This window comes from Petromyzon marinus, chromosome 27 (genome assembly GCF_048934315.1).
Source record: "Petromyzon marinus isolate PM22_M1 ecotype Great Lakes invasive population chromosome 27, UKy_Petmar_22M1.pri1.0, whole genome shotgun sequence".
NCBI lineage: Eukaryota > Metazoa > Chordata > Hyperoartia > Petromyzontiformes > Petromyzontidae > Petromyzon > Petromyzon marinus.
In genome coordinates this window covers 4,492,488-4,508,072 of record NC_133693.1, presented here as the reverse complement: position 1 = coordinate 4,508,072, position 15,585 = coordinate 4,492,488, and the positions used below count along the sequence as shown (strand labels likewise).

Genomic DNA, 15,585 nt, shown 5'->3' with positions numbered 1-15,585 from the left:
GAGGACACTCTACAACACAGTGTGGCATCTAAATGCCACCGCATCTCAAGACACTGTACAGAAACAGTGGGGCGCCTTTCCTTTCTAGAGAAGAAGTCGGTCGTACGCAGAGGAGCAAAGGAACGAACCTGGACGTGAACCAGGGGCAGGGAGACGACTGCACAGATTGCTGGGGGAAGGGAGTTATCGACTGTGGGGGCAGCAGAGGAGAATGAGTGACTTCCCACCAAGCGAAGGCTGTCTGGGGGGGGCTTGGATAGAAAGCCTTGGTGGCTGGAGCGGAAAGTGGAGAAGAGTGAAACGAAAGAGGAGAGGTTGGAGAGAGCATGGCGGAGAGTATAGATTGAGATGAGAGCGGAGACGTCGGCAGGGGTGAGTCCGTTCTAGGATTCGGTGTCAAGATGTTATCTCCCTCGCCTGGTACGTATGAGGTCGTGGGTTTAATCCCGACCCTGACGATGCCTGCATCTTTGGAGTTCGCATGTTCTCCCGGGGGTGGTCGCGTGGATTTTCTCAAGGTCTTATGGTTTTTATTTCCGCATTGGGAAACGTGTTGAGATTTTTGTGGCTCCTATATAAATTCCCACGTGATGATATCAGCCACTGCGATGAGCTATTATTCGTGGCCAGGTTGCCTAAAAAAAAAGAGCTAATAGGTAAGTGGGCTTTACCTGATAAAAATAAATACGTTTTTTGTCGTTAATAGCTTAAACGTATGTGTATCATTGAATGGCCTGTAGTCACTTGACCCAGGAGATGTGTGACTGATTGCGCCAAGCGTTGTGCAGTGTTGGGGTTTTGCCCTTCGCCGAATGCTGAGAAGATCCAGCCGCTTCCACTGCCCGCTCAGCGCCTCGCTGTTCTGCTTCGGCACCGCCATAGAGGCGGCTTGCGTTCGACGTCGCCGTGCGTGAGAGAGTGCCGAGACCGCTGGTGCGACTGCGTGCGGGCGTGACCACGCGTGTGTCCCCCGCAGGCGAGGATGTGCCGCAAATGGTGCCCGGCCGCTCCGAGTCCCTGGCGTCGGACTCCAGCACGCCGACGCTCAAGCGCAAGAGCAAGCTGTCGTCGCTCGGCAAATTCCTCAAGCCGTGGACGTGGCGCAAGAAGAAGCCGAGCCCCAAGTTCCAACAAACTTCCGAAGGTGAGTACGTCCACGGGCACTGTTTCCGCGGCAAGGCATAGATCTGGGCGACATCCACATTCGGGCGAACATCACCTTAAAGCGGTGCTCTTCACTCGTTTTCAAAGGGGGGCCACTTTCGCCAATAAGACATTATCAGCGTGAGGGCCGCCACACATTAAGAATCGATTGGGGTTTGACAGCAGCACGAGGATGGGGGTGTTGTCACGTGTTGTGTATTGTCAGGGGCCACAGGTCAGGGGCCGCACTAAAGGCCGTCAGGGGCCCCCAGTGGCCCGCGGCCCTGCAATGAAGAATACTGCCTTAAAGTCTATTTTATTAATTATCAAGGAAGCTTCAAACTTGGCTCGGACAAGCTGGGATACACGGCTGAGGCATGCGTCGACAATATTAGATCCGTTAGTGGTTGCGTTTCCCCTGGAACCCAGGTTAACAGGTTCCTCGCCCTGATGTGCATGCGGCGCCCGTGTGGGGTCTCCCTTATTAAAGTGGCTCGTGTATCAGTGGCCCGTCGTCGCCTGGTTATAATTTAGCACGCATGTTTTTTTTCCTAGCCACGGCATGATCCCAAGCGTAGATTGCCAAGTCAGGCCACGTGTTGAGCATTTATTCCATCACACTTTCTCCACTCACTACTGCTGGCATCTTCACAAGTTCACGTGAGGAATCTCACCTAGTCTTCTTCCACTCTTTCACGTTTTCTGGTTTTCCGATTGAATGTTTGTCCTGGGGGTGCCGGGGAATTCTCAATTTCCTGTCCGGGACTTTCTGAGAACACCCAGTTTTCCCACCTGACCAGCGCACTGGGACAGGACAACTGTCAATCATCACTGCTGTCGTTGTTGTTGTTGACAATGGTGGTGATGTTTGTGTGTGTGCAGTGTTGGAGCGGAAGATCTCCATGAGGCTCAGTCGGGAGGAGTTGATAAGGAAGGGGCTCCTGAGAGATGTACCTGAAAGTGGTGAGCCCTGGTTTGCAGTGTAATTCACGAGCCCTTGCAGTGACTACTAAACACTTGCGTGATGTAGGAGGTACCAGAAGCGTTGGTTATATCTTGCCAACTAAGTTTGAAAGTATCTCTGCATTATCTTTCTGTCCAACTGTAGAGGGTGGCTACGCTATAAAGATGATCCAGTACAAATTATTTTTAGTAGAAAGTTGTCTTGCTTTGACGGACTCACTCTCGTGAAAACCAAACGCATTGATCAAAGCGTTGCCCGATATTTGGAGACTCAACCCAGAGGAAGATCAACTTTGCCTGCATACGCGCGACGTGCGTCCACGACGTGCGTCCACGACGTGCGTCCATGACGTGAACCCGCGTCTGCCCCCTTTTTGCGCGTCGGTGCAGTCCTGGAGAGGGCATCGATCAGGGAGGAGGCTCCCTTGGGGAACGGCCACGTGGCTTCGGAGCTCGCCTCGGAGGAGGAGCTGAGAGTCGGCGACGGCTTCTCGATCCCGGCACACCCGACGGATTCGGGTTCCGAGGATCAGGCAGTCCACGGAGGCGGTGCGGAGTTGGGGGGGGGGGGGGGGGGCGGGTTTTCAGGGTTAGGAGGGTCGCACTTTACCTTGAGCCCAGCGGCAGCGCGATCACGGGCCCCAGCGGCGAGCACGTTTGCCGCACATTGCAGAGGGGATTGCGGTTCCAGGCCCCAACGGCCGCCCTGGTCAATACTGCGGATGTGGTAACCATGAAACCGGCTTTACAGTGGACGTTAAAGATCCCGTTCAGTCAGTTTATTTTGGGTACGGGTCCCATTAAACTTAGAAGCTCATTTTTAATGACGACACGGCTAAAACGCCAAGTGTGTTACATGGAAAAGGGAGGGTTTAGAGGGACTACTGCATAGAACAAGAGCAGGGAAAATGTATAAACATCAATCAAAATGTATTTCTATAGCACTATTCGTGCAAACAAAAAATCAATATATAGTGCTTTACAGGCATGAACAATAAAAATGAAATTGTAGGCAAAATAAAATCACGTTACAAATTTCTAGCGAAGACATAATAAAAATAACGCATTAAGAAAATCCTAATTAAAGGCAAGTTTAAAAAAGTAAGTTTGTTGATTTATTTTAAAAGTGCTTAATGATAAACATAATTAATAACCAGTGAGAAGTATGTACAATGGCAATCCAGAATTACTTTATACAGGACACTCGTGAGATGAACTCACATATGGTATTTGAAATGGCATCATGGTCCAAATTTAATAAACTACTTGCAAATGTATTCTTGGTTCTTTTGGTAAAGTCACGTAGATAGAAAACAAAATATTAATAATGAAATAAATTATATATTTTTTTGCTTTCTATCTACGTGACTTTACCGAAAGAACCAAGACTATGAATTCCTGCAGTCACGAAAATTTTAAGTCTAAATTTTACGTGCATATGACTTGATTGGGAAGCCACGTAACATCGCCCCCTACTGGGAGACTAATGCCGACTGGTGGGCCGGTGTTGCATGCATTCACCTTGTTCCTCGCAGGGGCAGCTGCCACTGGGGGTTCCCTGCCACAGGGCATCTCTATGTACTGCATGGGAGGCACGGTATGAAAGCGATAATGGTGATGAATAGCACAGAGCTGGCAACCTCTTGAGATCGTCGGCTGTAACCCAGGTGCCGGGTGCCTGCGATTAATCCAGGTTCGCGAGTTGAAGGTCTTAGCCCCGTTGCCAATGTCTGCATTGCGCAAGAATACAACATCTAATTTAATCTGTTTTTCAGATAATTTAGGCTATTTCCAGCTCCTGTTTCCCATGCACAGCAGGGCATGTGAGAAGGAGCAGCACCACCTGGGGTGGATAAAATGTAATCGAAGGGCTCTCGGAAGTGGTTCTGCGATGCCGTCTTCCATGGGAGTCACCGTATTAATATCAAGTGATTGATGATGATGATGGTGACTGTTGGACTGTTGGCTCAGCCTTACGGCCGTCGCGGCATAAAGGCCTCTCGCGGCCCCGTCCGGCCCGGCCCGGCCCGTTCGTGCAGCACCTGACGGTTGTCACCGTGCGCGGTCGCTCGTTCTCTAGGCCAAGACTCCCGATTGCAGCCGAGTTCGACGACGACGTCCCGAGCCGAGCGGCGGGACACGAGCGACGACGCGGTCACGCAGAGCCGGGCGCCACCGCATAAAGCTTCCAGCACCATCGGCTCCACCTTCGGCGCCCCCACTTACCAGCATTCCACATTGCCCAAGGTCCCCAGCGGCAGCAGCAACCTTCAAACCAACATCGGTACGCTCGCACCCAGGCGATCCCGAGAGGGGGTCCCCCCTATGGCGGGGTGTTTTGGCCTACTCTGTCATGCTGGCCCCGACGTCTTGGAAGAGCTAGGATTACCCATAAAAATTAACGCCAACACGACGCACGAGGGGATGGTGGTGTGGCTTGCACCGTGCCGGCCCGCCTTTGTCTCCCCGGTGGCGACGTTTTAACACACCGCGCAAGGTGCTTATACAAGGCTGAGTTGACCTGGGTGTTGTTGGCCATATTCATTGGCTTTGCGTGCTCCTCGTGTTACAGTGCGGGTGTCAGTCGCCAAATTCATTACAACGCGCGGCTGTTTGTTTGGCGATGCCGGGTGGGAGCGTACGAAGGTTGCGAACCCTCGGTTATTAGGGCATTCCGCACGCACGCAGTGAAGTGTCCTCGCGTTGCAGATAATTATTACCCGGCGCCGTTGACCGACACGGGAGAATTGGGCTTGGCTCAAAAAGTGTCCCCGGCGCGAGTTGGATCTGCGAGCCCTCGGGAAATGCACGCACATTGGCGGGCCTTAAGTTAAGTGGCCACCGGCTTGACATTATTTTTTTCTCCCCGTGAGCCAGAGGGAGAGGTGGGGAGCTGCCGCCGTGTAATTGTTAGCAGACTGGAATTGCAACCCAGATGTCGCCGGTTGGGTTGAATTTGATTTCGCATTGGGAAAGTGTCTCATGAATCCTCTTGCCTCGATCTGACGAGATATGATGCCATTTAACGGTACTAGTTTAACGTGACCTTATTGGTTATTTTCATGCGACACCGCTGGCTGATATCGATTAGCTGATGAAAATGTCAAACGCGGAGTGGTATTAAGAATTTGGCGTCAACACAGCAGCATAACGCATTTGCAGTGCAACATACCGTGAATGTCAAGCAGTCACGCTGCACAATTCACACGGTACTGACAGTTCTGTCCACCCAGCTATAATTGGGTCCAGGCCAGATACACCCTCTCGGGCAGTGTTCTACACCCACTTTCAGAGGGGGCCCACTTTTGGTGATAAGATATCAGTGTGAGGGCCGCCACACATTTTAAACCATTGGGGTTTGGCAGCATGATGGGGGGGGGGGTGTTTTAACATTCGTGTATTGTAGGGGGCTGCACTTAGGGCCACCAGGGGGTCGTCAGTGGCCCGTAGGGCCTTGCAATGAAGAACACTGGTCTAGAGTGCTTGCCCGCGGTGGCCTGTGCACCAGCAGTGGCGTGATCAAAATAAATTGCATGGCTGCACCTTTACTCGTCGGAGGTCATTGCTCATCCGTCATCTGTCAAGTCCACGATCGCGAAATTGCTCCCAACAACGCTCCGAACAACGCTCCCTCTTTCTTGCGTGCCGGCACCACGGCAGATGACGGCGCCCAGGTGCAGGGGCCGCCGCCGCCGCAGGGTCGCCCCTCCCCCCTGCTGCCACCACGAGCCCACGACCCCGGGGCCGGCCAGCGGAACCCCCCCTCGGCCAGGAGTTCGGGGGGGGGCCGACAGCCCCCTCCGGTGCTCCCCAAGCCCGGCGCCCGCATCGCCCAGGCGAACAGTGAGTCCACGGCGCGGGGGGCCACCTTCCTCGATTGCACGGCGTCGATACCGCTGTGACTTCTCCAGGCCGGTGCTGGGGTGGAACTCGGCCTCCTGAAGGGGAACAGTGATGGGGTTTGGGCCAGAGTTAGTTACCGTGAATGATCTAGGTGAGCGTTTACATGTCAGGATTTAAGATGGTTGTGAGTCGTCTACATTTGGATTGAAATTAGTGAGTGTTGTACACTAGGGTTATGTGGCCAGAGTTACTGAATTGTGAGCAATGTGAGCGTTCTCTGAACCCCCTGCACCTCTGTCTCCATCTTAACTGTGCAGCGAGAGAGGAGCACGGCGCGAGGGACTCCGTGGGGAACTCCGCACGTCCTCCCAGCAACCGCTCCCCCCTCTTGCCGGCCAGGCCCTCCTTGGTGGACGCGCCGGGCGCCTCGGAGTCGGGGAACCCCGCGGTGCAACCCCGGCCTGGGCACGGTGGGCCCGTGCCCAGGCCGCACTCCGGCCTTCCCCCGAAGCCTCCCGTCCGCACGAGTTTTCCTGCCGGCGGTGAGGGGGAGCTACGATGTCACGAGGGTTGCAGCGATACGATTGCTTTGACGATGTGATTCGCAATGTCGGTTTTTCAATAACCCTGCACAAATTTAAAAATGAAAAACTGTCCAGTAGTGTGCAACTACAGTCATCCAGGACAGGCCGTACAACGTGTAAAGACGCAATGCCCCGATCCACAAATACGAAGGAGACATCACGGCGATACACTCCGCCACTCCTGACGCGGTTATCTGGGCTTGACAACCTGAATGTGAAATTGTAGTCGTTGCTCTGCATCTACATCAACCGTACGAAAGAAGAAGAAGAATAACCCTGCAATTGTGTTTCGCAATGTTATTGCCTTGTTATTGTGTCTTAATTCACGTAAGAGTTCTACGCCTCTGTGATCCAACAAGGCGAGGCTTTCTGTCGAAGTCCCCAGGCATGTTTTGCTCAGTGGCAGGTCGCTCATTCTTCTCTGCTGCCCCCATTGTCTGGACCTGCTTTCCTCCAGCCATTCCGTGCTTTTGGCTGCCCGCTCCTGTTCACGTCAATTCTCAACACCCTCAACTCCAGTTCACTCCGCATAAGCCTGTCATAAGCCTTCTGATCTGTGAAACTTGACATTTGCACACAACATAGTTAAATATTTATATGAACGACATAAAAACGATGTCATATAACCACCACCATGCTAACAATTGTCTTTGTTATTTCGTAAATATTTTGACTCCCAATTAATATACTGAGCAAAAAATAATCACGACACAGCAATATTCTGGAAAACAGACGACACGATTATCGTGTGACCATATATACCATATGATGTACATCTTAGACTTGCCAAGATGCGGCGCACAAGAGAGGCGTCATATGGTGGTGGGATCAGAATGACGTCGGTCGCCTTTACGAGGCCACGGCGGACGTGTGAATAGCAGCGGTGGTAGCGGTAGACTCCGCATTCCTCTTTGTCATATGCGGAGTCTGGTGTCCTTCCCCCGCATCTCCGATAAGCACGGACGGCTACGTACGGTGCGAAATAATTTCCACATACATACAATGTATAACGTACGTGAAGTTCATACCACGAGCAATAGCGTTCAATGGACTGCCTATGCACTTGTCAGTAGAGTGGTGAACGTTGTGTACACTTGAGTAGAGCCGTGGTTAATGAAAGGCTCTGTGAGTGAGATCGTGTGGTTGGAAGGCCCAATCGGATGACGTCGGTTGATTGCGTCTGTCCCCGCTGTTGGGCTGCAGGGGAGAGCAGGCAGGCGGCTGGAGGCGGCGGCGGCGGTGGAGGTGGTGGTGGAGGCAACTCGGAGTCCCATGCGCCAAGCGGCGCTGGCCCTGCTGTCCCTCTCCGCAAGTTCGGAGTGGTTGGGCTTCCGCCGTCTCTACAGCCGGCTCCGTCGGACCGACCGGAGTCCCAGCACCCTGAGCCCGACACGCCGAACTCTGTGCCGCAGCCTCCGCACATGCAGCACAGGGTAAGCAGCAGAAACAGCAGTGGCAGCAGTAGCAGCAGTAGCAGCAGGTACAGCAGTAACAAGAACATCGGCAGCAGGAACAGCGGCAGAAGAAACAGCTGTAGCAGCAGGAACAGCAGCAACAGAAACAGCTGTAGGAGCAGGAACAGCAGCAGCAGAAACAGCTGTAGCAGCAGAAACAGCTGTAGCAGCAGGAACAGCGGCAGCAGAAACAGCTGTGGCAGCAGGAACAGCAGCAGCAGGAACAGCAGCAGCAGAAACAGCTGTAGCAGCAGGAACAGCAGCAGCAGAAACAGCTGTAGCAACAGGAACAGCAGCAGAAACAGCTGTAGCAGCAGCAGAAACAGCTGTAGCAGCAGCAGAAACAGCTGTAGCAACAGGAACAGCAGCAGAAACAGCTGTAGCAGCAGAAACAGCTGTAGCAGCAGGAACAGCAGCAACAGAAACAGCTGTAGGAGCAGGAACAGCAGCAGCAGAAACAGCTGTAGCAGCAGAAACAGCTGTAGCAGCAGGAACAGCGGCAGCAGAAACAGCTGTGGCAGCAGGAACAGCAGCAGCAGGAACAGCAGCAGCAGAAACAGCTGTAGCAGCAGGAACAGCAGCAGCAGAAACAGCTGTAGCAACAGGAACAGCAGCAGAAACAGCTGTAGCAGCAGCAGAAACAGCTGTAGCAGCAGCAGAAACAGCTGTAGCAACAGGAACAGCAGCAGAAACAGCTGTAGCAGCAGAAACAGCTGTAGCAGCAGGAACAGCGGCAGCAGAAACAGCTGTGGCAGCAGGAACAGCATCAGCAGGAACAGCAGCAGCAGAAACAGCTGTAGCAGCAGGAACAGCAGCAGCAGAAACAGCTGTAGCAACAGGAACAGCAGCAGAAACAGCTGTAGCAGCAGCAGAAACAGCTGTAGCAGCAGCAGAAACAGCTGTAGCAACAGGAACAGCAGCAGAAACAGCTGTAGCAGCAGCAGAAACAGCTGTAGCAGCAGCAGAAACAGCTGTAACAGCAGGAACAGCTGTAGCAGCAGAAACAGCTGTAGCAGCAGAAACAGCTGTAGCAGCAGAAACAGCTGTAGCAGCAGAAACAGCTGTAGCAGCAGGAACAGCAGCAGCAGAAACAGCTGTAGCAGCAGGAACAGCGGCAGCAGTAATAGCTGTAGCAGCAGGAACAGCAGCAGCAGAAACAGCTGTAGCAGCAGAAACAGCAGCAGCAGAAACAGCTGTATCAGCAGGAACAGCGGCAGCAGAAACATCTGTAGCAGCAGGAACAGCGGCAGCAGAAACAGCTGTATCAGCAGCAACAGCGGCAGAAGTAACAGCTGTAGCAGCAGGAACAGCAGCAGCAGAAACAGCTGTAGCAGCAGGAACAGCGGCAGAAGTAACAGCTGTAGCAGCAGGAACAACAGCAGCAGAAACAGCTGTATCAGCAGGAACAGCGGCAGAAGTAACAGCTGTAGCAGCAGGAACAGCAGCAGCAGAAACAGCTGTAGCAGCAGGAACAGCGGCAGAAGTAACAGCTGTAGCAGCAGGAACAGCGGCAGCAGAAACAGCTGTAGTAGCAGGAACAGCGGCAGAAGTAACAGCTGTAGCAGCAGGAACAGCAGCAGCAGAAACAGCTGTAGCAGCAGGAACAGCAGCAGCAGAAACAGCTGTAGCAGCAGAAACAGCTGTAGCAGCAGGAACAGCGGCAGCAGAAACAGCTATAGCAGCAGGAACAGCGGCAGCAGAAACAGCTATAGCAGCAGGAACAGCGGCAGCAGAAACAGCTGTAGCAGCAGGAACAGCGGCAGCAGAAACAGCTATAGCAGCAGGAACAGCGGCAGCAGAAACAGCTGTAGCAGCAGGAACAGCGGCAGCAGTAATAGCGACAGACCTGACACCAGTGTTAAGGCCCAGCGGCGGCACGTTTGCCACTTGTTTGCAGAGGTTCATGGTTCGAGTCCAGCAGCCATCCTGGTTAATACTATAAATGTGTTGTTGTAACTGTGTAATATTCGCCGTCTGCTTCATGGCAGTCGTTAAAGATCCAAATTTGCCACATTTCTAAATTACTCGCAAATTATCCCATTGGATTAATCCAAATAACAACATCGCCCCCCGAATGCGAAACTGCTGCAGACTACACCCGTCTGTGATACACAGCGCCTTCGTGATAGCGTTTCACGATAGAATGGACATGATCTCCTCCCCAGAATAACGAGCTGGGGGAGGGCAGCGCCAGCAGCGGCAGTGACAAGAGGCCATGCATCGATTGCCTCGCCGTGGATTGCCGCTCCTGATTCCCACGCTCATTCGTCGTGCATTTTGCAACTTGCAGGGTCCTCTCAGGGGCTCGCAGACGCAGCCGGAGACGATGGATGCGAGAGCCAGGGAGGTGCAGGAGCTGGACCAAACCACGGGCGCAGCATCGCGAGGGATGCACAGGTAGGGCGTCGTGCGGCGTCCCCTCTCACCCGCTTTGCCATTGGTCTGTGGGTCTCTGTCTAAGTCTATGGGTGTCTGTGTCAGCCTATGGGGTCTCTGTATGAGGCTGTGGATCTATGTGTCGAATCTGTGGGTCAATGTTTTTGTACAACATCTTGAGACTCAGTCACATGTAGACACTATATTAATCCACCGTGTGTTGTTATTTCTCACCGGGGCGCTGGCTTGTGGCCGGGATGCATTTGCCTCTGCAGCCCGTCAGCCGATGGCACCGGCACCACATCTCAGTGCCCGCCACCGGGGCCCCGCATGCCCCAGGCGGCCCGTCAATCCGCATCATCGTCAGCGCCACCGCCACGGCCGTCAGAGTATCCTAGCGACACGCAGCTGATCATGTGGACTGCGACATCAGAACCGGGAATCCCGTCCGGTGGCCGTGCCGCCCCGGCCCCGGCGTCAAGAGATCGCGGAGACACGAGGGAGGGCGAGGAACCCCAGCAGCGCCGTCCGCCGGGATCACCGGGACGTCCACCCCACCCTCCGGGAGACGGATTCTATGGTGGCGGCGGCGGCAGGGGCGGCACCAGAAGAGGTCACCAAGAGGACAACGATGTCGACGATTACGATGATTCCGTGGGCCCCATTGGGCCCATCTCGGGCGTGCGCCTGGAGGAAGTCCTCGAGTTCCTCATGCAGCCTTCCGGAGGAGGCCAGGACAATGGTTCAGATGATGCCACCACGGAGAATTGTGTCACCGGCGTACAGATGCACCACGATCACCACCCTGATCACTACCCTGATCATCGCTACGATCACCATCCTGATCACCGCCCTGACCATCGCCACGATCGCCATCGTGATGATCACCACTCTAATCACCACCATAATCACCACCATAATCACCACCCTGATCACCATCCTGATCACCACCCTGAACACCACCCTGAACACCACCCTGAACACCACCCTGATCACCACCCTGATCACCACCCTGATCACCACCCTGATCACCACCCTGATCATCAACACCACGACCACCGCCACCACGACCATCACGACCACCACCATCACGACCACCACCATCACGACCACCACCATCACGACAACCAATATGACCATAACCATAACGACCACGATGATGACAACAAGGAAAATGTGGGCACAAGTAAAACCTCCTTCCCTGACGATCAGCAAGGGCTCTACCAGGACGACGAGGATGATGATGGGCCCATCCTGTACCGTGACGATGATGACGACGACGATGATGATGGGCCTGTCCTCTACCGGGATGATGAGCAAGAGGATAACGACGACGAAGTGGAGATGACGGGTTAGTATCCTGATGAGAGCCCCTCACATGTGCAGCCTTCCTCTGTGCGTGTGTGTGTGTATGATTGTGTGTATCGGGCAGCGGTAGTGTCACGGTTTGCGCGCTGCGCTACAAACCCGGCAACCCGTGTTCAATTACCGCTCACGGCCAACACCAGTGACGATTATCTGAACCGTTCCTGGGACTCCCCAAGGTCGACTCGGCCTCAAATGAGTACCTGGTGTGGTGTGTAAGCATCACCACTAGGGAGATAAGAGTCACAGTCTGTACGTGTTGTGCTAACTCGCTGTGTGTGTGTATGTGCCGAGTCAGTATGTACGTGCTGTGCTGACTCGCTATGTTTGTGTATGTGCCGAGTCATAGTCTGTACGTGTTGTGCTAACTCGCTATGTTTGTCTATGTGCCGAGTCACAGTCTGCATGCTATGCTGACTCGCTGTGTGTGTGTATGTACCGAGTCACAGTCTGTACGTGCTGTGCTAACTCGCTATATTTGTGTATGTGCCGATTCACAGTCTGTACGTGTTGTGCTGACTCGCTATGTTTGTGTATGTGCCGAGTTACTGTACATGTTGTGTTAAGTCGCTATGTTTGTGTATGTGCCGATTCACAGTCTGTACGTGCTGTGCTGACTCGCTATGTTTGTGTATGTGCCGAGTCACAGTCTGTACGTGTTGTGCTAACTCGCTATGTTTGTGTATGTGCCGAGTCACAGTCTGTACGTGTTGTGCTAACTAGCTATGTTTGTGTATGTGCCGAGTCACAGTCTGTGCGTGCTGTGCTGACTCGCTATGTTTGTGTATGTGCCGAGTCACAGTCTGTGCGTGCTGTGCTGACTCGCCACACGGCTCTACTGCCCGCAGGGCTCCTCGCCAAGGTGCGTAGGAACCACTCCCTGGTGGCCGCACGATCCCTGGGTCACGACCCTGAGGTCGGTGACCCCCAGCAGGGTCACATGGGGGAGGCGTGGCAAGAGCTGCGCCAGCAGATCGGCACCGCGCTCACCAGGTGCGCTCACCACCCCTCACCTCACCTCACTCGCCACTCTCACCAGGTTTAAACACCACCACCAGCCATCTCACCACACCTACTCTAGGTCCACTCGGCACCCACCTCACTGATCACTCACCTCACCACGCTCACCATTCACATCACCACGGTCAACATTCACCTCACCACACTCGCCAGCCACCTCACCACACTCACAATTCACCACAGCCCACAACAGTGCGGCTGCGGTCATCGATCTCACACAGTAACACCACTGGCTTACTCGCCAACCTCCACGTGAACGTAGAAGCATTGCCGATCGACTCCCCTCTGCCGTACGAAAGAATAAGAAGCGGCTTAGCCGGGCGGTGGTGGCTACGCACTGGGCCTGTAATCCAGCACTGTCGAGGCAGCAAGGGTTGGCGGATCACCGCACAAATGTTGCCAAACTCCCCGTAGGCGTCGAGGTGCCATACCCTGGCTCGCCAGGAAAAGGCAGTGCAGAGTGTTGCCCGCTCCCCCCCCCCAATTACATGTCTGTGTTTTCTCCGGGTGCTCCGGTTTCCTCCTAACGGACATAAACACTTGAAAATTGTCTGAAAACGTCTTAATATGTAGAGGACTACAGAGCTTGAGCGATTGCTTATGACCAACTCACTGCCTGGGTGCCTTCCAGCTCGTGTGTGGCTCCGGCGATTGTGAGATGTGATATAGTAAACTAATCATTATTATATGGTTAATCGACAATTTTTTTCTAAAATTTGCACGTGTTTACTTTTCCCCCGCAGGCGGCTCAGCCAGAGGCCTTCAATGGAAGAGCTAGAGCAGAGAAACATCCTGAAGCGTGAGTGAAGCACAGACGCACGGACAGTGTTTGCTACAACCACTGTTGTTGTTGTTGTTGTGTCGTGACATCGCTCCCAGCGGCTCAAAGTATCGCCATAATTCATTGCAGAGCGGAATGAGGAGGAGGAGAGAGAGGAGAAGAGAGAGATCAAGCGCCAACTCTCGAGGAAGGCAAGTTTCAAGCGCCAGAGGCGCCGGCGCGGCAGAGGTGGTGCCTGGTTGTGCCCACCATAATGACTGGGCATGTGAGGCCTGTCGCATCAATTAATAATAACACTTTTATTTTATATAGTGTTATTCATGCCAACAGCATCCCACAACGCTGTACATTAATTATATACAATGACCAAATTCCATGTACGCAGTTGGCTGTCCACGGCGTGAAAGAAGCCCAACACACACACACACCAAGCAAATGGAAACCCCTACTATCAAGCAAAAAAAAAAGAGTAAACAAATGAAGAAATCGCACCAAAACGACGATTGCTGCCTTGCGGGTACAAAACGATAGAGCGGAACGTGAACGGGCTTGCCGTGTGACTTGACGGGACCAATCCCGGGCCCCACGCTCTTGAATGGAAGCACTACCCCGGGAGTGCCGGGGGAGTGTTTTTAAATGGTTGTCGCTGCACGGCCGGTAATGACGGCATTTCCCGCACGCGGCGTCTCAACGCTGTGGGTGAACGTGACAGTCACGCGCGTGTCCGTGTCCGTGTCCGTGCACGTGCAGCTGAGCATGCGGCCCACGGTGAAGGAGCTGCGCGAGCGGAAAATCCTGCGCTTCAACGACTACGTGGAACTGGCCGACGTGCAGGACTACGACCGCCGTGCCGACAAGCCCTGGACGCGGCTCACCGCCGCCGACAAAGTACGGCCGCCACCCCGTCCCCCTGACCCCCCGCCCCCCCGCCCCCAACAGCCCGGTTCGCTGGCCCCTGCCACCGCAGGTCGAGGGAACGACAGCAACACCAAGGAGATGCTGAGGAGATTCTATGGAGAATATGGGAACGCCGGTGGGGGGGTGGGAGGGGGGGACATGGGGACAGCAGGATGATGACAGAGGAAATGGAGGGTCTCTTGGGGGTAATAGAGTGGGTGGGATGACGATGGTGGGGAGAGTGGGGAAACCCCATGGGGGCAGCAGGAGCAGTTCTGGGGCAGCAGGAAGACTGCAGACTCTGAGGTGGGACGACATGGATACTGGTGTCACAAGGGCATCAGGGGGATGACACACATGGTGGGATACCAGGGACAATGTAGAGGATCACAGGGATGTGGTGGAGGAACACGGGGACATTGGGGCGAGCACGCAATGGGGGGATGATATAATGGAGTTGGCTGAACATCTCGATATTGGTCCACCGAGCTTGGGTAATTGTTAAGGCCGATTCTGGCAGCCTTCCCCCGCTTGCCTGTGTTTTACTGTGCCTCCAAATCGTTTTCTCTGTGTGAAGATAAAGGAAAACTGCGTGCAGTGCAATTTCTGTTATCGTTATTATTGCGCGACGCTGGTGATACGGGAGGGAGTGCCACATGTGGGCGCCGTGGGGTTCTACGAGCACACCGATGGGACTTGGTGGGGGGATGTGGTATCCGGCGACGCTCGCTGGTATCCGGGATTCCGTGTGCCGTGGTGGCTGCCCCCTTTGTTAATGTGAACGTGTCGTCACCGTGCGTGCCTGCGTGCGTGCATGGCCTGCGTGCGTTCCAAGGCGGCGATCCGCAAGGAGCTCAACGAGTTCAAGAGCATGGAGATGGAGGTGCACGAGATGAGCCGGCACATGACGAGGTGAGGAGAGACACTCGCACGCACCCTCCCCCGTCCACCTCGCCAGCCCTGTAGCATCAGGCCGTGGGGTTGGGGGCTAGAGAGGGCTGCGTCCCCCCCGTCCTCCTTCTGAAGGCTCGCACCCCCCCCTCCCCCCCACCTTCAATAGCTGGAGGTAGAGCGACAAAACGCACAAATGAGTCCAATTATAAGCGATGGGCATTTCAGCCTTTCCTCGAATACACAAGGGGTGAGAGCCAGAGCAGCA

The 15,585-nt window shown here is 54.2% G+C and overlaps 1 protein-coding gene across 2 annotated transcripts in view; it reads left to right on the top strand.

The window, feature by feature from the left end:
* The window catches only part of LOC116946709 (uncharacterized), a 44,334-nt gene that overhangs the window by 25,332 nt on the left and 3,417 nt on the right, over positions 1-15,585 (top strand). For both annotated transcript variants that reach the window (XM_076070032.1, XM_076070033.1), the window contains exons 2-15: positions 977-1,144; positions 2,026-2,106; positions 2,497-2,655; positions 4,187-4,390; positions 5,767-5,949; positions 6,267-6,491; positions 7,737-7,966; positions 10,278-10,384; positions 10,639-11,714; positions 12,577-12,721; positions 13,492-13,547; positions 13,659-13,720; positions 14,280-14,417; positions 15,262-15,338. In XM_076070032.1, coding sequence (XP_075926147.1) covers positions 977-1,144; positions 2,026-2,106; positions 2,497-2,655; positions 4,187-4,390; positions 5,767-5,949; positions 6,267-6,491; positions 7,737-7,966; positions 10,278-10,384; positions 10,639-11,714; positions 12,577-12,721; positions 13,492-13,547; positions 13,659-13,720; positions 14,280-14,417; positions 15,262-15,338 — 2,911 coding nt within the window. The remainder of the gene's footprint in view (positions 1-976; positions 1,145-2,025; positions 2,107-2,496; positions 2,656-4,186; positions 4,391-5,766; positions 5,950-6,266; positions 6,492-7,736; positions 7,967-10,277; positions 10,385-10,638; positions 11,715-12,576; positions 12,722-13,491; positions 13,548-13,658; positions 13,721-14,279; positions 14,418-15,261; positions 15,339-15,585) is intronic.